This window comes from Larimichthys crocea, chromosome XVI (assembly GCF_000972845.2).
Source record: "Larimichthys crocea isolate SSNF chromosome XVI, L_crocea_2.0, whole genome shotgun sequence".
NCBI classification, from domain to species: Eukaryota; Metazoa; Chordata; class Actinopteri; family Sciaenidae; genus Larimichthys; species Larimichthys crocea.
In genome coordinates, this window is record NC_040026.1 from 19659928 (window position 1) to 19686546 (window position 26619).

The 26619-nt window shown below is 40.4% G+C and overlaps 2 protein-coding genes across 2 annotated transcripts; both read right to left on the reverse strand.

The window, feature by feature from the left end:
- Positions 1-417: 417 nt before the first annotated feature.
- Positions 418-11840, reverse strand: LOC104930397 (alpha-tectorin-like). Its single transcript, XM_019271927.2, has 25 exons — positions 11812-11840; positions 11636-11704; positions 11504-11527; positions 10942-11057; positions 10302-10580; positions 9940-10035; positions 9639-9804; positions 9102-9502; positions 8426-9002; positions 7749-8332; positions 7119-7671; positions 6428-7026; positions 6039-6196; positions 5526-5926; positions 5016-5212; positions 3704-4099; positions 3343-3626; positions 2991-3268; positions 2761-2880; positions 2303-2487; positions 1998-2158; positions 1652-1903; positions 1390-1549; positions 1170-1263; positions 418-1025 (listed from the first exon to the last, which is right to left on the reverse strand). The coding sequence occupies exons 2-25, from the start codon at positions 11679-11681 to the stop codon at positions 934-936; spliced, it is 6219 nt and encodes a 2072-aa protein (XP_019127472.2). The 5' UTR covers positions 11682-11704; positions 11812-11840; the 3' UTR covers positions 418-933.
- A 709-nt stretch (positions 11841-12549) lies between these two features.
- On the reverse strand, positions 12550-25106 carry LOC109141481 (alpha-tectorin-like). The gene is made up of 25 exons (XM_019271926.2): positions 25083-25106; positions 24728-24799; positions 23453-23479; positions 22264-22379; positions 21821-22099; positions 21630-21725; positions 21357-21522; positions 20489-20889; positions 19826-20402; positions 19151-19734; positions 18453-18999; positions 17770-18368; positions 17486-17643; positions 16737-17137; positions 16423-16619; positions 15851-16246; positions 15462-15745; positions 15094-15371; positions 14861-14980; positions 14497-14681; positions 14225-14385; positions 13873-14124; positions 13622-13781; positions 13436-13538; positions 12550-13346 (listed from the first exon to the last, which is right to left on the reverse strand). Exons 2-25 carry the CDS (start codon positions 24771-24773, stop codon positions 13252-13254), a joined length of 6228 nt encoding a protein of 2075 aa, XP_019127471.2. The 5' UTR covers positions 24774-24799; positions 25083-25106; the 3' UTR covers positions 12550-13251.
- Positions 25107-26619: the final 1513 nt, after the last annotated feature.

Sequence of the window (26619 nt, forward strand, 5' to 3'; positions counted from 1 at the left end):
GTTGTGGGTGTATGGTAAGTGTTGTTATGTCTACTGTAGGTCTCATCCTATACTGTTGAGGACACGTTGACTGACAATGATTAATTTCACCCCCAAAGAGAAGACACAAGAGATATCGGCTCTGTCAGTCTCCACACTCAATGGAGGTCCAGCACAAAAGACAGAAACCTGACCTCTTGTATCTCTGACAGCTTCTTTCATGGCAAATGAAAACCATCCTGTATTAAAGTCTTGGATTGCTATATTTACACATCTGGCACAGAACATCTTGTAATAGCATAGTGAAGTTTTCTTTAGTTATTCCTGGATGCGTCTATGCAATTTCAAGAAATAACTCCAAACTTTAAGCAAATTATGTTTTTATTGAAAAGACATCACATCAATCAGAGTCCTTAGGTAATCTGCAGCACAGACAACATTTTAGTTGAACATATACATTAGGATTCCTGTGCATTTATCATTTCGATGCTTATTGTTAAATAATTACTGTTTATATTTATTAATAATTGATTATTACAAATAAAATATCCATTTAAGGACAACAAAAATCATTGAAAAAGTCTGGAGGATAACAAACATTAATGCATTAAACATTACACAGAATACAAAGAGGTGAACAGCAGATATAAAATGAAACAAGTGCCGAATGTGTGTGATCTTATGCTGCCCTCTAAAGGTGTAAAAAAAAAAGAAGAAAAAAACAACAACTTTTGATACTCGGATGTGATGAGAGGGACACAAATCAGGAGAAATATACAGTATAGGATGTATAACATATATAACTTTTTCAGGCCTGCAACATCACAAAAGAGGCTGTAATTAATCATTTATAAATCTATGCACGATGATTAAGTTACTGCTGATTAATATGTTGTGGTGTAATATATATATATATATACCTTGATCTGTTTATTTTTTATTGTTTTTTTTTGTTTAGATCAGCGTTTTGGCAGTCAGCAAACTGACTATCAGGGTCACCACGGAGGTCAACTGGCCAGAAGCACTGCTCGGGTTCACCCGTTTGTCTGCAAGAGAACAAACAAAATCTGACTTCAGCAGTAAAATGAATACATTATATTTTCACAAACAAGAACACTGTGGGGATGTAAGCAATACACATTTGATCCTCTTCAAAGTTAATAAAAGTATATTATATAAAATATATTTACCTGATTTCGGGATTAGTGGTCCAATTGAAATGGCTGCAGTGTCGTGAAAGGAAATATCCCTCGCCACTCTTGTGTGGATACCCGGGTAGCAATGCTGCAGGAAACAACATCAATTTTCAGATCAAGCTTTTTACCCAGAGTGAATACAGCAGCAACAGCAATTAAAGATGTTGTACACAGTGTGGTTCGTCCGATCTCCATCAAGTAAAGTGGTACTTACAGCTGAGCAGTTGCTGTGTCTCAGAAGACATAGGTGGACCTGGCAGTGCAAGTAGATGGACGAAAAGTTGGTAAAGGTGAACATCCTGAATGAGAATCGGGCCACAGTGGAGATGCCATTCTGTACCACCTCTACTGTACCATCTGCTGGATTAGGACACCTGGAAGATGCAGAAGTTACAGTGTTATCAGGTGGCATATAAGTGAAGTAACCATCATTAATATGTAGTTGTTTCAGGAGGTCAAAGGTCAAACTATTTTACTCTGTAGTGATGAGATCCCAGCGAACAGGGTAGCTGGCATCATTGAAAGGTGTTGCCCAGCATGAATCCAGAATAGTGGAGATCTGCCGTTCATCGACTCCTTCTGTCTGCACCTCAATATACAACCTCTGGTCTATTTCCATTTCTACGTTCCTGTTTCTGGTCAGGGGGAAGTGGAAGCCAGCGTCCTCGTAGGGCATCATTCTCAAATGATAACGACCCTGGCCGGATGGAAGCCTCTTGTTCACAATGCTGCAGAAAAACATTACAATTTTCACTAGCTTTAACCACAAGGGCTTCATGTAACCAAGACATCATGCAAATGAGATGGTATTGTGGTTATCACCTCTCTACAGGGTTGATGCCCACATCCATAGATAGAGCCTGGGCCAGAGGGTATTCACAGGAGAAGTGCAGGTGGATGCTCTTCTCACGGCTGATGAGGCCCTCATGAGGGTCCACGTCGCCCTGGATGGTGTTCTCATAGATGAAATGGGTCCCGTTGCTCTGTGAGAGTTTGACAACAAAACAGTTTAAGTATTCAGATTCCATATACTTTCACATATGTACATGAAGCTGTGTTGAAATGAAATGTGTTGACAGGTTTACATCTAAAATCTAAAGTGTGGCTATAACATGTATGGGCTGTACCCTGAGAACTGTCCCACACAGCCGGTCGTCGTTGTTAAAGTGGAAGAACAGTCGCCCGTCCTGGAGAGTCCCATTGCAAGAGTCGTCTCGCAGATGAAGGGCACTAAGGTGGAATCCAGCTTCAAACAGCTGACAGCGCGACACTGATATAGTAGCTGAACTACTGACACAGGTGATGGATGAGTCTGTGAAAGAGAAAATTTGTGGAACAACATGGCAACATTTGTTGCTTGTGAAATCTTTAAGGTTTAAGTTTCCACAGTTATTAAACCTGTAACAGATTAGGGTTAGGGGTTAATCATGGAAATCATTGTTGATATTTGGTCTATTGAAGTTTTGGCCAATCTAATGTAGCAAGTCTGATCTTTTATCTTTTTGCCAATTATATACAATCATGTCATGTATTTTCTTAAATTTCTTTAGATGCTATGCAGCGTTTTAAATGGAGCTGTCCTCACCGTAGCTTTCATTGTTGGGCCGATGGTGATGTTCATCACAAAAGCAGCCGTAAACACCGTCTTTCTCACCGCACCACTCATACTCTGTACAGTCCAGCTGCTCACAGGGGTCTGACTCAGCTATGAAAATAGTGGGAAAAGGATGTGACCAGGAGTGATAAAACTAAACAACCAGAAACAGAAACCTTCATTCGTTATTTTGGCTGTCCATTAGCCCAATGCAAACATACCACATTGCAAAGCTGGGCGCCACTCTGGGATGTTCAGCCCCAAAACGGAGCAAGTTCTCTCATAGGCTGAGATAGCAGAGCACAGCATGCCATTAGCTGGAGTGTAGAGGCAGAGATCGTAGACACATGAACTGAAAAATGGCCGGGGGTCAGAGTGCAGGTGACAGTCGCTGAATGGACCACTAGTGTTGGTGATGATGCTACAGAGCTCAGAGTATTCTTCCACAAAGCGACAGTCATTCAATCCACCATCACTGTCATCATCTGTGGATCCACATCTGGAAGACATATCATGATGCCATTACTGTCTGCTGCAATATTCCATAAAATTATCAACAAGGTAACAACTCACCCTGGTTGGCTTGTGGATGCCTTCCAGCTGTGTCCAAAGTCGTTATCGTTTTGTGCCGTTGTGCCATTGGGCAAGACTTTGTCATCTGCAGGGTTATTGTTGAAGTTTCCACACATCCCTTTGACTCTGTTTTCACGATTTTGGCCAATTCTGACTAGTAACGTACTCTGACCATCAAACTGGACAAACAGGTCAATGGCATCAACCACTATGTGGCTTCCCTGCCTTGCGACCTGAGCTAAGGTTCCTGCAGCGGTGGGCAGAGATACCTCACTTCCATTTACCTGGAGGGATGAGAGATTAGAGAGAGACGGACAAATTATGTGGACATACTTCTCATAATAATTCATGAAGCTTTTACCTGGACTCTTTTGTTGGGTCCAATCCTGATGTATGCACCCTCTGGTTGATTTGAGAGGTATATATCCACTGCTGATACAAATGACACACGGTTGTTGCCACGGTGATTATTGGTGGCTACTACCAGAAACTGAGTTTCGTTGGAGTGGTGGCTCACACTCTCTGTGATGATGTAAGAGCATGTGCCCTGGAAATGAGCCAGTGCCCCATCAAAAGTGATGTAGTGTGGGTCCCCCCACACAGTGCAGGTAGTCATTGCATCAAAACAGCCCAGCTGGCCATCCCTGATGATGCACTCTTGTGCAGGAGTGCAAGATTCAGCAGAACAGCGCAGGTCATTGGGAGCATGGCACTCACATCGCTGGGAGCAACCATCAGTCCAGAATGACTCACCAGCCTGTAGCATGTGAGGAAAAATAAGAAAGGAAAAAATTGATAAAGCAGTAAACAAACATAACATAAGCACTGATGAAGATCCAAATGTCCCTAAGATACTTTATATCAGAGAAGCCTCAATGCGCATGTCAAATTAATCAAGTTAAATTGTTTATCAATGTAATTTTACCAGGCAAAGATGCTTGTTAAGCAGGTGTCAGATGCCCCGTTTGTGATATAGATATTATCTGCATATAGTTACACATATGTAGATCAACACTGGACTATAATGCCCGCCAATGTAATAATGTCCACAAACACAATAAACCACAAACGTAATAAAAATCTGCAGTTTTTGATGCAGTAATCCCACAAACGTAATACATTTTCCACAAACGTAATAGACGCTGCCTACTACAAACGTAACACGCGTTTTCCCACAACAACAACAACAACCACAATGACCATTAGTCATTGCGTTATTACATTTGTGGGAAGTTATTACAATACTGAAAGTTGAAGATTTTCACTTCCGTAATAACGTAATAAATCCCTGCAAACGTAATAGTTATTACATTTGTTGGAAATCGCGTGTTACGTTTGTAGTTGGCAGCGGCTTTTACATTTGTGGAAAATGTATTATGTTTGTGGTTTATTACATTGCTGGGCGTTACAGGGACCACCATAACTGTAGTGCCAAAAATGCCCTTGCCATAAGCACTTACCACAAAAGCCCTGACAAACCAAGGTCCAGCTCAAAAAAATGTGAGGGGGTATGTCGGTAGTGCTGTGTTGTTTTAGGATTAAATATGATCCATGGCAACTTTGTTTAGACTCAGGAATCTGTACTGTAGACTTATTGGACAGTTTGTAATCCTATGAGGGAGGCCAACATATTTTCTTTGCAGATAGTTTAGTATTTATTGGTATTGACTTACATTATAGTAGAATCCATCATATTGGCAACCACACCTTTCTGTGGGGACACACCTTGACCCGCTCCTGAGGAAGCCTTCATCACAGAAGCATCCCTCAGAGCAAACCTGCTCACAGGTGGCATCAACACTGCTGGCGCAGGTGTGGCCACAGTCAGTACCACACAGCTCATAATGGCTATTGGCTGGACAGTCAAGTCCTTAAAAAGTGAGAAAAGAATAAGTAATAATGTCATTCAGTGTGATCTGTAATGGATAATGTATGTCTAGAGATTAATGAAGATATTTTTGTTCTCTGTTAATCTGTTGACTAGGAAAGATGCAATCATTCGACATCAATCAATCGACACATTTTGGACTGCCTAAAAACTGATATCCATAAAAACATAACAGTAGTAGCAATTTGGGCATCTCTACCATTGATGCTTCTTGAACTTAGATTTACCAACTAAGAGATTGGATTTCTAGATATTTTTTTGTTTGTTTTATTGATGAATTAACTGGTTGACTTACTGCAGGTGGTGTTCTGTCTCCACGGGTAGATTCGGACATTAGCAGATTGACAGGCACTGACATATGCCTCAATGGCTCTGCACAGAAGATCTTGACCATCATTTCCTGACACGCAAACATCAAACACACAGTCACTGAAATACGGTGCCGGGTCCACCTCCTCATGGCAGAAGCTTAAGGGGCCGTCGGCTGCTTGAATGACTTCACATTGGGCTCTAGCAGGCAGATCATTGGTACATTGTGGGCAGGAGGAGCCACACCCATCACTGCAGGTGTAGTTGCCGGCCACCTTCCAAGCTGTCCCAAACTCATCTGGAGTGGTGACTATCTCTCCAGATGGGGTGAGGAATTCATCATTTAGATTTCCATTGAAGTTTCCACAAAGTCCACATGTTTGTCCGCTGTGGATAATAACAATTACAGAAAAATAATGTCATTAATCAGAAGATTGTTATTAAATGGTTGAAAAATGTCTATTTAAGTATTTAAAAGCATTGCAATTTTGGCAGATACCTGTAATTTGAAGGTACAGAGATAAACACTGTACTATGGCCGTCATAGGTGACACTCAAACCAAAATCAGCACTGACAAATAGACGAGATCCACTTGCATAGACAGACACACGACCTTCATTCAAGAGAATTGGAAGATTTCTAGTTTCACCATTCACCTGAAAGAGAATTTGTTAGAAAGAAAAAGGTTCACTTCTTCCAATATTATGTTGTTTTTCTGAGAGTTCATTGAATAGTAATGCAAAAAAATTAAACTGACTGTAAATCTCTTTATTCTCTTGGTGATATAATGGTATTACTGTCAAGTGTTTCCAATTTGATTCAAGTTGAATTAAATTTTTCCATGACAAATTATATGATGAGGACTATTAGACATTATAACAACTTACTTGAACTACACCACGTCTCTCCCTTGACATATGTACTCGATAGCCCCACACACTGACAAAAACCTCTGCTGTGATTGAAATTGGCAACCCGCTCCATGGCTCATTCTTTGCTTCCACTGAAAACTGGTGGAGATCATCAGTGGCATTGCAAAGGGTTGCCAAAACATAGCGGCATGTTCCTTGGAAGTCATAGGCTTTGCCATCAAAGGTGATGTAGTGGGGGTCACCAGAGGCAGAACAGGTGCCATGAGGGTTTGGATGGCAGCCAAACTCACCCTCTACCACACGACAGGACTCCTGGGGAGTACAGGAGCTGGGGATACAGTTAACTACTCCAGTAGTGCTATCACAGTTACACAAGCTCTGACATTCCTCACCATCCCAGAACTGTTCACCACCTTGCAGATAGCGTCCTTGGTGATAGCATCCGCAGGCTGTTGGTGGCACACACTGGTTGCCATTGAGGACAAAACCATCATCACATTGGCAACCGTCCTGGCACGCAGTGTCACAGGTGAAAGGGAAAGAGAGGCTGGGGCAGGCGGAAGGACAAGAGCTTCCACAGAGTTCATGGTGGCTGTTTAGGGGACAGTTTTGCTCTAGAGGCCAAAAAAAAAACAAAAAACAGGTTGATTACTAATTTTATACCATATTTAAACTTAATCCAAAGAGGTAAAGGCAAATTGCTTACCACAGCCAGTTGCATTCCTCCAGTGTCCAAGAACACCACCCCTCTGTTGACACATTAGTGCATAATCTCTTAGGACTTCACATAGCGCTGATGCTGGATCACTGGAGGCCCCAATGATGTCCACACATGAATCCACATGTTGCTGTGGGTCCACCGTAGCCCAACACTGGGCAAATGGCCCATGGGGTGAGCCAAGAATACCACAGTACTCACTTGAGTTGTAATTTGTCGTAGAATTTTGATTTACATTGTCCACACAGTGTGCAGCAAGGGAACCATCTCGCCAACTGTCCCCAAAGACCTGAGAGCTGTTGACCAGGATGCCATTAGGCGTTTGGAAGTCGTCATGTGGGTGACCATTGTAATTACCACAGAGTCCACCTAGTGAGCCATTGTAGATACCAGGTGCAGTGACACGCACATAGTGAGGCCAAACTGTCTGCACAGTTACACCAAAGGCGGTGCGAAGGATGACACTGTGAATGCTGCTGTGGTAGATTTGGATTCGGTTGGATGCTGAGCTGAATGGTAGTCTGATCCGCTGACCATCAACCTAAAAGGACATTTCATATGTTGTAGTTAACAAAATTTTAACAAATCAGTTATTTCAAAAATGTTTTAATCACTTACCTGTACTCTGCTGCCACTAGACATCTCAATAGAGATATGAGTGCCCTCTGCCTCAAACCTTAGCAACCGAGCAAAACCCTGCTGGCCTCTGGGTACTTTCTCTGCTGTCACCACAAAGTGGGGGGTGTTAGACAACCCCATTACTTTGGCAAGAGTCAATCGACATGCACCAGGATATTGGTATGTCACTCCATCAAATGTGTGGTATGACCCTGGGCCCCTTGTCCAGCATGTTGCATAGCTGTTTGGTCTGCAGCCTCTTTCTCCATCCACCACCCTGCAAGACTCTAGTGCACCACAACCATGAGAGCGACAAGTCATGGAGCCATGACTGCAGCTACAACGTCTCCCACAGTCCTCATCTAGTATTACAGTTTCTCCAGAGCGATAGTAACGACCCTCAAAGCTGCAGCCACATTCAGAATGAGGGACACAGACCCCAGCACTAAGGATGTAGCCTGAATTGCAGATGCAGCTCTCCTGGTTGGGTCGAGGGCAGTTCTGGGTAGAGTTGGGGTTGGCACAGGTAGCTGGACATCCTGTTCCTTGGGACTCAAAGTGGCTGTTGGATGGGCAAGGGATTTCTAGACAAAGAAAATAAAAATAACATCAATATTGATATCATGACTTTATCCATAGGAGTTTTTAAAAATATGCTGATTGATTGACAGACATACCACAGAAGCCCTGTCTCCTCCAGCTTGGCAGCTGTATCCCATGCTGTTGACACTGACTTGCATACGCATTGAGGGCTTGGCACAGAAGGGGTTGGTACCCTGCTCCGACACACAGATCATACACACAGCTTTCCACAAAGATCTGTGGGGGAAATCGTTGATGGCAAGCAGCAAAAGGTCCAGAACTGTTTTGGAGGATACCACAATGGGCATTATCACTGTACAAAGCCGTCTGATCCTCAGTGCAGACAGCGCAGTCCAGACCTCCACACTGTGGCTCACAACCAGGTTCATCGTCCCCTGATGCTTGCCAACTGTTGGCAAAAACAACATCAGAGCTCACGACCTCACCTTGGCGGGTTCGGAAATCATCATCACGAATATTGTTGAAGTCCCCACACAGGCCACATGTTGCATTTTGGTAAGTGTAGGGAACACTGATCCTGACATAATGATTTGTGTCATAGGATACCTCCAAGCCAAAGTCAGTAGTGACGATCACAGAAAAACCTGACTCATAAACCTGGACAGTGCCATTGCTAAGGGATATCGGAGTTGCTGCAAAGTTCCCATTAACCTGTAAGCACACAAGCAAGTATGTCAAGATTAGCAAAGGCATATTTGGTCCCATACATGAAAAAAAAAAAATTGCTTAATTGCAAACAGAATAACTTACCTTAGCTTTAGCACGATGTCCTTTCACAAGCTCAATGGTTTCATTGTAGACATACACTTTGACCAGTCGTGTCCAGGACACATGAGTGCTTCCTCGGTGCTCATTCTTGCCCTCTACTCTATAGTACGGCAGCCTTTGACCACATTCCTCAGAAAGAACATAAGTGCAGGTTCCTTGAAAGTGAAACACTGCATCATCAAAGGTGTAGTAATGTGGATCACCACTTATGGTGCAGGTTCCTTTCTGCACTGTCTGGCAGGAGAACTTAGAGCCACTTGGCTGGCAGATTTGGGAAAATGAACAGCGTTCGCTGCGACACTGCAGGCCTGCTGAAGTGCAGGTACACTTCTGTGCACAGGTGCTGTCGCTCCAGAAAGAGTCACCCAGCTGCACTGAGTCACCTTTAAAAAAATCAATGGAAAATGTCACTGAAAGGCATAAGCATTGGGTCTGGAAGGCAGTAGTATGGGCTGAGTTCAGGTTTTGGCTTTAGACTCCTGCAGAACGCTGCCACAGATACACATTACTGTATCTTACCATTGAAAGTGCAGCCTCTTGATCCATGATCAGTCCGGAAGGCCCAGCGACCGGGTACATTGACATTGCTGCCCAGACGGAAATTTGAGTTACTGCCTGTAGCAGTGGTAGAGAATGATCCAGGAATGATGTAATGGTAAACTGAGTTTATTGTGTCATAGCCAGCCTGCAAATACATGTAAACATATATATATTTTTTTTTAAAGAAAAAACTTTGTGTGTATTTTTCTTGTAGAAATACTAGTGTATAGGCTAGCAAATATAAAAAAACAGTATCAATTTTGTTATCACCAAATCTGACCTGCACACTTAAAGACGTTGAGGCTATTATCCCATAGTTCATCAGCACAAATGAGTATTGGCCTCCAGAGATCAATACAGCTTGGGCAGTTGTGCGCTGGAAAAGATAAATTCATCAAGATTTTTTTTTTTGTTCGTGTGTGTGTATTAGTCTATTAAGTTTTTGTTATTTCATGCTTCTATGTTTATTTTCAATGAATCTAATTAATCAAATTATATTGCCATGATTCACTTGTTATACTCTGGGGCAGGAGCTGTCAATAGTTTTGCCCCAGCAAAGAAAATGCATTGTAATGTCTTCACCACACACATTTCAAACTAAATTAACCTTTTTCATTGAGACATTGGCTTATCTTGACTTACTGTTCCTGAATTTGAGTAGTAGGCCACCTCATACCATGTTGCAACAAAGACCCAGTTCGCATTGAAGTTTAAACTTGGAAAGTATGCATTAATGTCCTGTGTTGCTTGTTGGAGGACACTGCCACTGGTGTATTGGTTGTAGTAGACCTGACCAGTTTGTCTGTTGTCGAGATCTGTCCAGAATGGAGCGATGAAGTCTTTGGTTCCATGTATTGGGAACCTTTGAGGTCTATGTGTGCCGTCTGGATTGTTAAATGTCAAGTGTCCATTGTGGTTGACCTGGAAATAAGTATAAAATAATTAATATGGCACATAGACAACAATTTTTTGATAAAGGTAAAATTTGTCACATTAGAAATGAAGCATTGTGGCTCTAGAGAAATGCCTCACCCAACAAATCAAATTGCTTGCTTAGTACAAACCCCAGCAAAAATTACAAAATTACCATTCCCAGTAAAATCATAACTCACAATCACATTTGCATTATCTGTCAAAAAAAATGCTATATGGTTTTTGTTTGTTATGTAAAAAAAAAAATCTATACATTCTATCTATATAATCTATACATTTTAGAAATTGTGACTTCTTGTATTGGAAGTATTGGAAAATTAATTATACAAATTATACTAATTTTACATACATAAATCTGATTATACGTTTGCCCAAAGTAGAAAAATGGTCGTTGCAGGTTAATCCGTGGCGAACTTCCATCATCTGATCGAGAACTTGTAGTTCCAGATACTGGGTAGAGGGGCCCTAGAAAACAAGGGTAGGTAACAAAAATATTAGTATGTATCCACATACTGTATGTAAACTTTAGGCTTAAGTTATATCACTGTTGAATTATTTATTATCATAATTAATAATTCACAATATATAATTAATCATTAATACTATCCTCACACAGGACATGTAAATGATGGTCACAAAGCTCAAGGATCTGGGATGAAACACATCACTCTGCATGTGGATCCACTAAAACCCTAATTAACCTAATTTCTTTATTATGTATTTAGTTTCACCAAGAATGTATAGTATGCGCTCACAGAAATACATTTTACTGAAATTGTTCTTAATAATTATATGTGACAAAATTTGTTTTATTAATTTGAATTAAATTGATGATATGATAGCATATCACATGTTAGGTATGAACTGACCAAGATCTAATGTGAAAGAGGCTTCAATAGATGTAAACTTACTCACAACCTGAGATGTCACCACACCTGTAAATGAAACAGATGAGTAGAAGAGATGGGCAGAAAATGTACATTATTTTTCCAAACCAAAAGAGAATAAAAAAATAACAATAATAATAATAATTAATTACTTACTTATCATCCCCAAAAGCAGTAGAAACAACATGATTTGACTTGCCATTTGATCAGGCTCCCAAATGAAATCTGCTGATTGAATACATTAATTTACATTATACCGTGACAAAGTACTGAGTAAAATATACTCAGCATAATTAAAGTTGGCAATGAGTGTTGTTTAAAAAAAACTGCACCTGTTCATATATGCTATCTCTTCTGCCTCTCATCCATTTGAGAGTGCATGGCAGAAAAATGGCTTTAAATAGTGAAAGCTGACACATCATTATGATTTACAGAAGTCTACATATCAAAAAGGTTTTTATCAATGCCAGATTACAGTATAACAGAATGACGTCACTACTGGTTAAGTAGTAAATTTTACTGCAAACTAGCCTATTTTTTATTGTCACCTCTGTCATATTACTTTGAAAGTTCATTTATGTTTTTATGTTTTTATTTGTATGTCCTTGCGTTCACTGTCTTTACGGTCATGCATATATATTATATATAATAGTCTTTTGTAATATGTTTGATGTGGTTGTTTGCAGTTATTGGGCAATTAAGAATGTGTTGCCTTGCCTTCAAATGACCTGGATTCCCAGCTACAAACAGGTTTTTATTATACAGGAAGAAAATGGTCAACTAGAGTAAATAAAAAGGGATTAATAAAAAGGATTTTATAGCTTTCTCAATGTTATCAGCCAAGCCTTGTCTTGTTATCAAAGACACCACTTATTTCCTGAAAGATTCAAACAAAGAGCATAGTGTTTCAGAAATTCCTCTGTTCCGAGAAGCAATATCTTGTTTGCTGATGATTATGTGACGTTCTCAATGACTGCCCACAGCTGTGTTGTAGGTAGTGTCTTTGGAAATTTTCTGAGGAAAATAATAAGAATGTAGAAGCTAAACTTAAATATAGACAACAAATGAGATTCATATTCCAATACCTTATTCTTTATTAATGCTTTTAACCTTCATTATACATGATTACTTCTATAAGACAGAAATTAAAAATGAAACATATGAATGATTAATGTTACAATGAATGTCATATACAGTGAAAACAACAAAGGCAAAGTGACTTTACTGCTTTACTTCTGCACAACTTTACTAGGCTGCACATTGCTTGTAAAACAACAATACTTTTGCTTTTCACCTAACCCCAAATTAACAAAACACATATCTCCCAGGACAATACCTCTCAAACCAAAACACAATCAAAATGTAAAGGTAGAGTATACTCAGTGGTTTACTGAGGATTCAGATTTCACACACACACATTTACTTCATTTATAATTTTCAACTTCATTATTAATGATTAGATAATAACATATTGATTAAATACCAATAAAACCACTGTAATTACGTTACAATTACTGAATACAAAAAGGCTAACATGTGTATTTAATCTATATTGCCCTTTAATATTTTAACCACAACTTCAGACAAGACCACTCAGAGACGAACACGAATCAAGAGCAATTGGTTTCCCAGTATTCTGTAACATATATACCTGAAACATCACATGAAAAGTATCCCATTCCACTATAAGATCACCAAAGAGTAAAATAAACCATGAAACTACTGCTTACAAATATTTATCCCTTGATCTGTTGTGCCTATCTTCCATCTCTCTAGGTCAGAGTTTTGACAGTCAGCAAACTGACTATCAGGGTCACCACAGAGGTCAACAGGCCTGAAGCACTGCTCTTTACCATGAGTACATGAGCTGCAAGAGAATAACAAAGTTGTAAGTGCAAACCAATTTACAGAAAGAATATTGATCAAACTCTTTGTCATCCACAAGAAGTGCTTTACCTGTGGTATCTCGCTTCATGACTAGTGGTCCAATTGAGATGTCTGTAGAGGCATGGTAGGATACGTCCCTCTCAACTCGCCTGTGGTAACCTGGGTAGCAATGCTGCAGGAAAACAATCAGATCGATCAGATTGGTGACCCGGTTAATAATCCATTTAATGTGACCACAAACACAAAAAAACTTACAGCGGAGCAGTTGTTGTGTCTCAGAAGACACAGGTGGACCTGGCAGTGCAAGTAGATGGATGAAAAGTTGGTAAAGGTGAACATCCTGAATGAGAATCGGGCCACAGTGGAGATGCCATTCTGTACCAGGTCTACAGTCCCGTCTTCCTGATTAGGACACCTGGAAGATGTAGAAGTTACAGTGTTATCAGATGGAATATAGGTTTTTCAGACAATCCTGGTTGACAACAAAGTTGCAATAGCTCTTTTACTCTTCAGTAATGAGATCCCAGCGGACAGGGTAGCCCGCGAGGTTCACTGGCGTTGCCCAACAAGAGTCCAGAATGGTAGAGATCTGCCGTTGATCGACTCCTTCTGTGCGCACCTCCACATACAACCTCTCGTCAACTTCCATTGCTATGTTGGTGTTACTGGTCAGGGGAAAGCGGAAGCCAGCATCCTCATAGGGGATCATCCTCGTGTGAAACTGTCCACGGCCAGAGGGAAGCTTCTTACTCACAATGCTAAGAAAAGAAAGAAATAAATAACAAATAATGTGACTACACAGGAGAAGGAACAATTCACTGGCTGATCAAATAAAACAAGCAGAAGAGATATTGTCACCTCTCTACTGGGTTGATGCCCACAGCCATAGACAGGGCCTGGGTCAGAGGGTATTCACAGCAGAAGCGCAGATGAATGTTTCTCTGGCGGCTGATTAGACCCTCATGGGGGTCCACGTCGCCCTGGATGGTGTTCTCATAGATGAAATGGGTTCCATTGCTCTTAAAACGGAAATAACAAAATGGTATAGGTTGATTATAGTTGTAGCTTTATCATAAACGTTTACAACTAAAATCTCGTTCAGCCTATATTGATAATATGTTGGACTGTACCCTGAGAACTGTCCCACACAGCTGGTCATCATTGTCAAAGTTGAAGATCAGTCGTCCGTCCTGGAGATTCCCTGTGCAGGACTCTTCCCGGAGATGAAGGGCACTAGAGTGGAAGCCAGCTTCAAACAACTGACAGCGTGACACTGACATAGTGCCTGAACTACTGACACAAGTGATGGACGAGTCTGTGAAAGAGAAATGGGTGACAGTATAATAGCTGTATTATGTAAAGCCACCAACCTAATATAGACAGTCCCATCTATTATCTTTTAATTTCGTTTCACACACATAACAATTTTCACTTCCATCCATCCATCTATTTCCTGTAACCACTTATTCTTATCAGGGTTACAGGGGTCCTCACCGTAACTTTCATTGTTGCGCCGATGGTGATGTTCGTCACAAAAGCAGCCGTAAACACCGTCTTTCTGGCCGCACCACTCATACTCTGTACAGTTCAGCTGCTCACAGGGGTCTGACTCAGCTATGGAAATAGTGGAGGATGAGACAATGAGTGATTAAAGTGAAACAAAACAAGCAGAAGATTTATTTTCTTATTCATTAACTTGGCTGTCCATTCGCCCCGTGCAAACTTACAACACCGCAAATCCGAGCGCCACTCGGTGATGTTCAGCCCCAAAACAGAGCAAATTCTCTCATAGGCTGAGATAGCAGAGCACAGCATGCCATTAGCTGGAGTGTAGAGGCAGAGATCGTAGACACAGGAACTGAAAAATGGCCGGGGGTCAGAGTGCAGGTGACAGTCGCTGAATGGACCACTAGTGTTGGTGATGACGCTACAGAGCTCAGAGTATTCTTCCACAAAGCGACAGTCATTCAATCCATCACCATTCCTTTCATCTGTGGATCCACATCTGGAAAGAACAATGTTAATTGACAAGTTTAAAACTTTGGGGAACATTTTAAGGATATATAAGGTGTGGTGTGCAACATTTTCAGCTCACCCTGGTTGGCTGGTGGATGCCTTCCAGCTGTGTCCAAAGTCATTATCATTTCGTGCCGTTGTGCCATTGGGCAAGACCTTGTCATCTGCAGGGTTATTGTTGAAGTTTCCACACATCCCTTTGACTCTGTTTCTACGATTTTGAGGCATTCTAACCAGTAATGTACTCCGACCATCAAACTGGACTGTGAAATCAACAGCATCAACCACTATGTAACTTCCTTGCCTTACCACCTGAGCTAAGGTTCCTGCAGCGGTGGGCAGAGATACCTCACTTCCATTTACCTGGAGGGATGAGAGAGTAGAGAGAAGTGAGGACACGCTTCTAATTTCTTATGTTTAACTTAAACAGATGTCGAACATGTCATATGAAAGTAACTGAAATTTTACCTGGACTCTTTTGTTGGGTCCAATCCTGATGTATGCACTCTCTGGTTGATTTGAGAGGTATATATCCACCGCTGATACGAACGACACACGGTTGTTGCCACGGTGATTATTAGTGGCTGCTACCTGAAACTGGATTTCATTGTCACGGTGGCTCACACTCTCTGTGATGATGTAAGAGCATGTGCCCTGGAAATGAGCCAGTGCCCCATCAAAGGTGACGTAGTGTGGGTCCCCCCACACAGTGCAGGTAGTCATTGCATCAAAACAGCCCAGCTGGCCATCCCTGATGATGCACTCTTGTACAGGAGTGCAAGATTCAGCAGAACAGCGCAGGTCATTGGGAGCATGGCACTCACATCGCTGGGAGCAACCATCAGTCCAGAACGATTCACCAGCCTGTAGCATGTGAGGAAAAGGGAAGCACGATTAATAAATTGAGCTTTTGCTACATTAACAACAACAATTAACAAAAAGTCTAATGATAACAGGAGCTCTTGTTACATTATGATTGCTCCAAGCTAATATCACACTTCTTTTCTGGTCTACTATAAATCTTAGGGTATATAATTTACATTATAGTAGAATCCATCATATTGGCAGCCACAGCTCTCCACAGGCACACATGTTGCTCCACTCTTGGCAAAGCCTTCATCACAGAAACATCCCTCAGAGCAAACCTGCTCACAGGTGGCATCAACGCTGCTGGCGCAGGTGTGGCCACAGTCAGTACCACACAGCTCATAATGGCTGTTGGCTGGACAGTCAAGTCCTTAAACAGTGAGGAAAGAAATTATAGATGTTAGACGGAGACTTTTTTGTTTTTTGTCTCTCATTTATTAGGTTGGTTTTCATAGTAGACAAACAACACATTGACTGGTTGACTTACTGCAGGTGGTGTTCTGTCTCCATGGGTAGATTCGGACATTAGCAGATTGACAGGCACTGACATATGCCTGAATGGCTCTGCACAGAAGATCTTGGCCACGATTTCCTGACACGCAAACATCAAACACACAGTCACTGAAATACGGTGCCGGGTCCACCTGCTCATGGCAGAAGCTTAAGGGGCCGTCAGCTGCTTGAATGACTTCACATTGGGCTCTAGCAGGCAGATCATTGGTACATCGTGGGCAGGAGGAGCCACACCCATCACTGCAGGTGTAGTTGCCGGCCACCTTCCAAGCTGTCCCAAACTCATTTGGAGTGGTGACAGTCATTCCAGATGGGGTGTGGAATTCATCATTTTGATTTCCATTGAAGTTTCCACAAAGTCCACATGTATGTCCGCTGTTGATAATAATAATTACAGAAAATGAAAGTTATCAATCAGATTGCAAGTTTGATCAGTTAGACATTATTTGTATTGCACCTCTTGTTACGGTAAATTTGAAGTTACTTATGGACTTATGACTGACAAGTTTATAACAAGTACAACCAACCAAACTTTATTTGTATAGCACTTTTCATACAAAACATGAAACACAAAGTGCTTCACACAGTCCCAATCCCATCCGTCCACCGCACCCCATTAAAATTAGCACAACACAAACAATAGTACAAATGCAAACACTAACAGTCTGATTAATAAATAAAATAAATAAAATATCTAAATAAGGTTATGGGGTTTTAGTTAACCTGTAATTTGAGGGCACAGAAATAGACACTGTGCTCCATCCATCGTACGTGACACTCAGGCCAAAGTCCGCGCTGACAAATGTGCGAGATCCACTTGCAAAGATGGACACACGACCGCCATTCAAAAGTATTGGCACATTTTTTGTTTCTCCATTTACCTATAACAAATCAAAATTGCATAGCAAAATAACACTGATATGTAAGAGTGTAACAAATCCAATATATTGGCTGATAACATAGACACAATTTCATATCATTAATGGTTCAGAAATGGTTCAACTCACCTCTACCACACCACGGTTGTGCCTTGACATACGTACTCGATAGCCCCACACATTCACAAAAACTTCTGCTGTGATTGAAACTGGCAACCCACTCCATGGCTCATTCTTTGCTTCCACTAAAAACTGGTGGAGATCATCAGTGGCATTACAAAGGGTCACCAAAACATAGCGGCATGTTCCTTGGAAGTCATAGGCCTTGCCATCAAAGGTGAGGTAGTGGGGGTCACCAGAGGCAGAACAGGTGCCATGAGGGTTGGGGTGGCAGCCAAACTCACCCTCTACCACACGACAGGACTCTTGGGGACCACAGGAGTTGCGGCTACAGTGGACTCTCCCAGTAGTGCCATTACATGTACACAAGCTCTGACATTCCTCACCATCCCAGAACTGTTCACCCCCTCGCCGAGAGCGTCCTTGGTGATAGCATCCGCAGGCTGTTGGTGGCACACACTGGTTGCCATTGAGGACAAAACCATCATCACATTGGCAACCTTCCTGGCACACAGCGGCACAGGCGAAAGGGAAAGAGAGGCTGGGGCAGGCGGAAGGACAAGAGCTTCCACAGAGTTCATAATGGCTGTTTGGAGGACAGTTTTGATCTAGAAAAACACAAAGAAATTGGTTTGGCAAAGTAATATATTTATACATTTATATCAAAAACACCTACATCAAAAATTGCTTACCACAGCCAGTTACATTCCTCCAGTGTCCAAGAGCAACACCCCTCTGTTGACACATTAGTGCATAATCTCTTAGGACTTCACATTGCGCTGATGCTGGATCTCTGGAGGTGATGTCCACACATGAATCGAAATACTGCTGTGGGTCCACTGTGGCCCAACACTGGGCAAATGGTCCATGGGGGGATGTAAGAGTACCACAGTACTCACTTGAGTTGTAATTTCTTGGAGAATTTCGATTTACATTGTCCACACAGTGTGCAGCAAGGGAACCATCTCGCCAACTGTCCCCAAAGACCTGAGAGCTGTTGACCAGGATGCCGTTGGGCGTTCGGAAGTCATCATGTGGGTGACCATTGTAATTACCACAGAGTCCACCTAGTGAGCCAGTGTAGATACCAGGTGCAGTGACACGCACATAGTGAGGCCAAACTGTCTGCACAGTTACACCAAAGGCGGTGCGAAGGATGACACTGTGAATGCTGCTGTGGTAGATTTGGATTCGGTTGGATGCTAAGCTGAATGGTAGTCTGATCTGTTGACCATCAACCTAAAGGGTTATAGAAGGTTATTTTCACATTTTTTGGGTGACAACATTCCGTTTTCATCAAACAAGAGTATTCACACATTTTAGTAAAAGCTTTCTATGGTGTTAACCTTATTTATCACATCAGCTCTTGAAATGTATTTCAGTCACTTACCAGAACTCTGCTGCCACCTGTCATTTCAATGGAGACTTGCGTTCCCTCTGCCTCAAACTTTAGCACCCTGGCAAAACCCTGCTGGCCTCTGGGCACTTTTTCTGCTGTCACCATAAAGTGCGGGTGACTAGACAGTCCCATCACTTTGGCAAGGGTCAATCGACATGCACCAGGATATTGGTATGTCACTCCATCAAACGTGTGGTATGACCCTGGGCCCCTTATCCAGCATGTTGCATAGCTGTTAGGTCTGCAGCCTCTTTCTCCATCCACCACCCTGCAAGACTCTAGTGCACCACAGCCATGAGACCGGCAAGTCATGGAGCCATGACTACAGCTACAACGCCTTCCACAGTTATTGTCTAGGAGTACTGTTTCCCCAGAGCGGTAGTAGCGACCCTCAAAGCTGCAGCCACACTCAGAACGAGGGACACAGACCCCAGCACTAAGGACATAGCCTGAATTGCAGATGCAGCTCTCCTGGTTGGGTCGAGGGCAGTTCTGGGTAGAGTTGGGGTTGACACAGGTAGCTGGACATCCTGTTCCTTGGGACTCAAAGTGGCTGTTGGATGGGCAAGGGATTTCTAGAGAAAAGAAAACAACATAAACCTCAACATCATGGACATTTTATCCAAAGGATAGTTTGAATTTATGCTGAATGATTGACAGACATACCACAGAAACCTTGTCTTCTCCAGCTGCCAAGCTGTATACCATTCTGTTGACACTGACTGGCATACGCATTGAGGGCTTGGCACAGAACGGGTTGGTACCCTCCTGCTACACACTGATCATACACACAGCTTTGCACAAAGGTCTCTGGGGGAAATCGTTGATGGCAAGCAGCAAAAGGTCCAGATACGCTCTGGAGGATACCACAATGGGCAGTATTGCTGTATAAAGTTCTCTGATTATTAGTGCAGGCAGCACAGTCCAGACCTCCGCATCGGGCCCCACAACCAGGTTCATCGTCCCCTGATGCTTGCCAGCTGTTGGCAAAAACAACATCAGAGCTCACGACCTCACCTTGGCGGGTTCGCAGGTCATCACCAGGAATATTGTTGAAGTTTCCACAGAGGCCACATATTGCATTTTGGTAAGTGTAGGGAACACTGATCCTGACATAATGATTTGTGTCATAAGATACCTCCAAGCCAAAGTCAGCACTGACGATTACAGAAAAACCTGACTCATAAACCTGGACTTTGCCATTACTAAGGGAGATCGGAGTGGCTGCAAAGTTCCCATTAACCTGTAAGCACACCAGGAAACAAAGACAGTTGTAAAAATATTAACTAAATAAAAGTGCTGATTGAAGGTTTAGTCCTTATTGCTGACCTTAGCTTCGCCGCGACGTCCCTTGACAAGCTCAATGGTTTCATTGTAGACATACACTTTGACCAGTCGTGTCCAGGAAACTCGAGTGCTTCCTCGGTGCTCATTCTTGCCCTCTACTCTATAGTACTGCAGCCCTTGACCGCATTGCTCGGAGAGAACATAAGTACAGGTGCCCTGAAAATGAAACACTGTGCCATCAAAGGTGTAGTAATGTGGATCACCACTTATGGTGCAGGTGCGTCTCTGCACCGTCTGGCAGGAGAACAGAAAGGCACTTTCCCGGCAGATTTTGGAAAATGAACAGGGTTCGCTGTGACACTGCAGGCCTGCTGAAGTGCAGGTACACTTCTGTGCACAGGTGCTGTCGCTCCAGAATGTGTCTCCAAGCTGCACTGTTTGACCTTTTGAGAAAATAAAAATAAAAGTTCTTTGAAAGGCATTGACTTCAACATGCAAATACCATTACCATTTAAACCATTTCACTTTTGTTTGTTTTTGTCTTTAGTTTTATATAAACAATCTTTTGCAAAATCAAGACAATAAGGGCATAGATGAAGATGTCCCCAGCTGCCCTGAACCAGGGACATTGTTTATGGTCATTATCCTAACTGTGTAGGAAACTAAGATATCACTGCTACTTTTGCATATAATAAATTATAAAATTAAAAATATATAACCAAAATAAATTACTTGTATCTTTTTATTTGTCATCATATTGCGATATAATAGCTGTTCAGCAGCATTTAAATATCTAATTGTTCAACAACAAGCACAAATTTATTGTCAAACTTGCCAATGTCTTTACAAAGTTGTGGTCACGTGCATAAAGAAAGCACCTAATATGACCACCCTATGGTTCTGGCCTTACCATTGATAGGGCAGCCTCTTGCTCCATGGTCTGTTCGGAAAGCCCAGCGACCGGGTACATTGACATTGCTGCCCAGACGGAAGGCAGAGTTAATGCCACTTGCACTGCTTGTAAAGGATCCAGGGATGGAAAAATGTTGTCTAGAGTTGACTGTGTCATATCCAGCCTGAAATACATGTCACACAGATAAAATGAATTTGAAATAAAAACTTAGAAAACAAACATGTTATGTTATACATGTTATACACAGAATATAATTCTAATGGCACTAACCTGAATAGATCTACTTGTTGATGCTATTACGCCATAGTTAATCAGCACAAACGAGTACTGGCCACCAGAGATCAAGACAGCCTGGAATGTTGTTCGCTGGAAAAAAAATTAAATTCCTTGTGATTTTTAAAGCAAACATCATAGCTCACATCCATATTATGTTTTCCCCCATCTACAACAATATGACTTACCGTTCCAGTTGTTGGAAAGTAGGCCACTTCATACCATGTTGCAACAAAGACCCAGTTGGCATTGAAGTTCAACCCTGGGAAGTATCTATTAATATCTTGTGTAGCTTGTTGGAGAACACTTCCACTGGTGTATTGGCTGTAGTAGACCTGACCATTTGCTCTGTTGTCTAAATCTACCCAGAGTGGAGCGATGACATCTCTGGATCCATGCAGTGGAAACCTCTGAGGTGAGTAACTGGACCATGGTGAGTTAAAGGTCAAGTGTCCATTGTGGTTGACCTGGAAACATATAACAACATTTTTATTACTATTGTAGTATTCTGTGATTATAGACATAATAATATATTGACTACAACTTGTTCCAGTACCTCTGTAATATCCATCTATGTAAAATAGCTTCACAAAACAGAATTTTTAAAAACCTTTAAAATATTTGTACATACATAAATCTGATTATACGTCTGTCCAAAGAAAGAAAATGAACGCTGCAGGTTAATCTGTGGAGAACTTCCATCATCTGATCGAGAACTTGTAGTTCCAGATATTGTGTAGAGGGGTCCTAGAAAACAACGGTAGGTAACAAAAATATTAGTATGTCTCCACATACTGTATGTAAACTTTAGGCTTAAGTTATATCAATGTTGAATTATTTATTATCATAATTAATAATTCACAATATATAATTAATCATTAATACTATCCTTAAGGGTTGGGGTGGCAGCCAAGATCATCCATATTGGCCTTACTGGCAAATGCTATATTGTTGCACACTGTGTTTTTGTTATTTCTAGATCAGATCTATAAGCTCCTCAAAATCTGCAGTCTTGATCAAATCCTTCTAAACAGGCATCTAACATATAGGGCCTGGTCATAAAATAATAATTTTATTTAACACCATGTGCATTTTGAGCTCCTGTAACAAGCTTTTTTTTCTTATCTCACCTTGTCTCTTTGTAAGGATGATGATTTAATAAAATATATGAAATAGACAAGTTTATTTAAATTAGTTTGGATAAATAATTTGTCATAATAATAGAAAAATCATTAAATTAGTGGTTACATTAATTGGCCAAAAAGTCATTTTTAGTTCAGTTTATTTAAAAGTAATCATTGGGTGCTGTCCTACAACCAGAGGGGGGCAGTGAAAGACTGTCTTTGGTACGAGGTTACTCTTAAAGTATGAACATTGAAGCAGACTGATAAGCAAACACTTAGGATGTTTCTTCCCATCATCCACACCCTTTGTTTGCTCGGCTATGTGAACACCATTCTTTTTTGGCACTGCACACTGGCATGAAATATAAACTGCATACTATTCATCTGCTTAGTGCATGTGAAATCCTTCTATAATGTTTATATATTCCAAGGACAAAACATGTATTGTTTTATCCATTCATCAGTCTGAAAATGCTTTTTTTATTTTCCTTGACCCACACTGATACAGAAATACATTTGCCAGTAATTATCTTTATCTATCTTTAATGATTAAATAAATCACGATAACCATTCAAAGTGTAACTTCATTATGAATACCAGTTCTCCATATAGAGAAATGGTTGCCGTGACTAAAGATAATGCATCACAACAATCCAACATTCCCAAGTTTGTTTAATTATGTAAGTGTCAGCTTACCTGAAGTCTGAGGAGTCACTGTGCCTACTGTAGAAAAACAATCACACACATATAATTGGACAAAAATCTGAGAACACTAATGTCAACAAGAACAAAACATTTATTACTTTATACATTTACTAGTGAGAAAACGGCTTTAACTGACATTCAACAGTGTGAAAATGTTTTTTTTTGTGTGTTTTTTTTAGGGCTGTCAAATTAAATTTCGATTAATTAAGTCAGGTGTACGCTCCGCCCACACCTGCTCTGCTATGATGGAGGCAGGTGAGCCGCGCAACACCTGATGCGTAAGCAGCCAACCTCACCAAGCCGCATTCAGATGCAGACTGATGAAGTCTACTAAGGACTGATTAACAAACTCACTCATTAAATGGACTGCAGGCTCATGTCAGTGTTAGAGGGACAGGCAGAGGTTTTACAGATGTCAAAGAGACTGTTACTCTGTTGTCAGATTGAGGTTAGAGGTTTGTCCTGAGATGCTCGTACTGAATATGAACAGTGAAAACTTTTTTTAGTTTTGCATATGAAGTTATTGGTTATTATTATTGTTTAAAATGTCTATTTTTCATTGATTTATTCAGCTGCTAAATTCTGTTTGATTTGAAACATGTTTGAATATGTTAGATTTTCACAGATTTTTTTAAATTTTTTTAATTTAGATTAATTAATTACAGACCCTATAATTAATTAGATTATTTTTTTTAATCGCTTGACAGCCCTAGTTTGGATAAATAATTTGACATAATAATAGAAACAAATAATATTAAATTAGTGGTTATGTTAACCGACTAATCCCCAAAAAATGTTGATTCAAAAGTAATGCCTTAGGTATGAAGTTATGCTTTACGTATGAAAAAAAACAACATCAGACTACCAAGGAAACACTTCATCCACACCCTTAGCTTTTGTTATACTATCTGAACATCATTCTTTTGGCACTGTAGACTGGCATGGGATAAAACCGCATAAAATTCATACATGTAATATTGCGTGCTGACAGCTTATGGTCACTATAGGTTATTTTTCTACATCTGCATATTTCAAAACTTAGAATTTGTGCTGAAAAGCAGTAGAATTTTTTTTTACAATTTTTTACTAATTTCTGCTGAAAAAAAAACAACAATCAAACAATAATGTAAAAAAAAAGAAAAAAATTTAAGACAAATAAAATAACTGTAACTGTCAACTACTTGAAAACCACAAACATCAAAACAAAAAACATTTATTGATTTTACATACATGCATCAACAGTACTTAAAGTTGAATTTGACTTACTTATCATCCCCAAAAGCAGCACAGGCAACATGATTTGATTTTCCATTCTTCAAAGCTCAAAATTCAAACCTGCTGACCAGATATAACAAATTAACTTAAAAAAGAAATTAAAAATAAACAAAAATGAGAACATCACCTACGTGTCTGACCTAATAATGATAAGAATAAAATCTTGACAGTGTCAAGTGAAGATGGGAAATTTGTTGCTTTATTGAAGTTATTTTCTTTTAGCTGTTAACTAATAAAATAAAATAAACTTAATTACTTAAATCCAGTTGAAATATATTCAGGAAATACAATCATTATGCAGCAATTTGAAAATAACGTTTAAATTATACAAAATACGCCAAATTACCTGTTCATACGTGCTTCTTTTGTTGTAATGACATCCGAAACTGCTGGGCTGCAACAAAGCTTATATACAGCAGCAAATAGCTGGCACAGTCCCATAAATCTGTTGTTTGACCAGTTACAGGTATTTAGATTGAAACAAAATCTAAATGCTTCCTCATACCAAGTAAGCCAAAAGCTCCAAGTGAAGTGAGAAGGAACCTTTTTTATCAGTGATGACTGATATTGTCATCATCAATTGGAAATTAAATCTATTAAAAATTAAACATTAATTTGACTGTTTACCAACTCTTTTCCTAAGCATTAAAAGTTTAAAAAGAATATGTGACCTGCTCTTTTATTATTATTATTATTATTATTATTATTATTATTATTATTATTATTAATGGTATTTCCTGACATTTAATAGATGATAAATTAATTAAATATTAAATAATGAGCAAATTATTAAACAAAACAGTTACTTGCAGCATCAGTGAGCAGGTATTGTTTATATATAAACATATTTGATATAGCTTATAACATAATTAATAATAATTCATTATAGAAATATATGCAAATGAATAAAAAGGAAAGTGTCTTAATACAGTGTTGGAATGGTTGGATTGATATTTAAGAGGCCATGAGAGCACCAGACAAACAAATGATGAAAGTTCTGGTCTTATCTTCTGTCCTGTCTTGAGATTTTCCTTCTACTGCCTCAGACTTCTCCGTGCCTATCAGGTGTTGTAGTAAATGATAGGAAAGAACATAATGAGCATTTAGACATTATAGTACATCAATGTTTTCAGTGGTAGCTACAGCTACTGTTTGTTTATTGTTAGAGCATTATGCTGCTGTACTTGGGTCTGATTGTCCTCTAGGCCATTTTTCCCCTAAAAAAGTTTATTAGTTAATTTAATTTAGCAGATTGCTGTAGTGTTTTCATTGGGTCCAAATTGTTAGAATATGTGCAGTGCTTGTGTGCATATATTCATCTACTGAAAGGCTTCCTGTATTTTAAAGGAACAAGCTTTGACTATATTACGATCATGAAGTTGTCATGATAACAGCACCCAAATCAAAAGACTGAATCAGTATCTACTGGCTAATGTCACTTAGCCCTGTGTTGATATTCTATCACAGGTTCTAGCCAGTGTGAAATGTTTGTCAGCATCAGATTACAGTCTGCTGATTGGATCTGATAAGTGTAACAGTATTCACGGCTGTGTAGAGGCAGGTTGGTGTTGTCAGCATCAAGCCCAGTCCAAGGTCAGATAAGGCAACAAGCTTGACCTAAAAAGTTTGTTTTATAACATGTCAAACTTAGAGCAGACATGAACAGGTCATCGAACACTGACTGCAACACTCTAGACTGAATTATTCGCTCTTGTTTTCCCTTTAATTTCCCTAATTGTCTTTAGGAATTCATGCACTGCCCGTATGGAATGGGTTGACTGTTTGGTGCTGCTGCTTGCAGCGTTTTCAAGAACTCCTCATGATCAACTTCATACTCAACATTGCACTCCCTTGCCAATCGTGAGGTCAATTTTATGAATAGT

Bases quoted from the DNA above. Each gene is read 5' to 3' on its own strand.
- LOC109141481 (XM_019271926.2), bottom strand. From the start codon at position 24,773: ATGGAAAATCAAATCATGTTGCCTGTGCTGCTTTTGGGGATGATAA. The intron at 19,735-19,825 runs GTATGTCTGTCA...TCTTTTCTCTAG, and splicing joins GAGAAGACAAGGTTTCTGTG to AAATCCCTTGCCCATCCAAC. The intron at 16,620-16,736 runs GTAAGTCAACCA...TCACTGTTTAAG, and splicing joins GAGACAGAACACCACCTGCA to GACTTGACTGTCCAGCCAAC.
- LOC104930397 (XM_019271927.2), bottom strand. From the start codon at position 11,681: ATGGCAAGTCAAATCATGTTGTTTCTACTGCTTTTGGGGATGATAA. The intron at 4,100-5,015 runs GTAAGTCAATAC...CACATGCTACAG, and splicing joins ATGATGGATTCTACTATAAT to GCTGGTGAGTCATTCTGGAC. The intron at 1,264-1,389 runs GTAAGTACCACT...TGTTTCCTGCAG, and splicing joins GACACAGCAACTGCTCAGCT to CATTGCTACCCGGGTATCCA.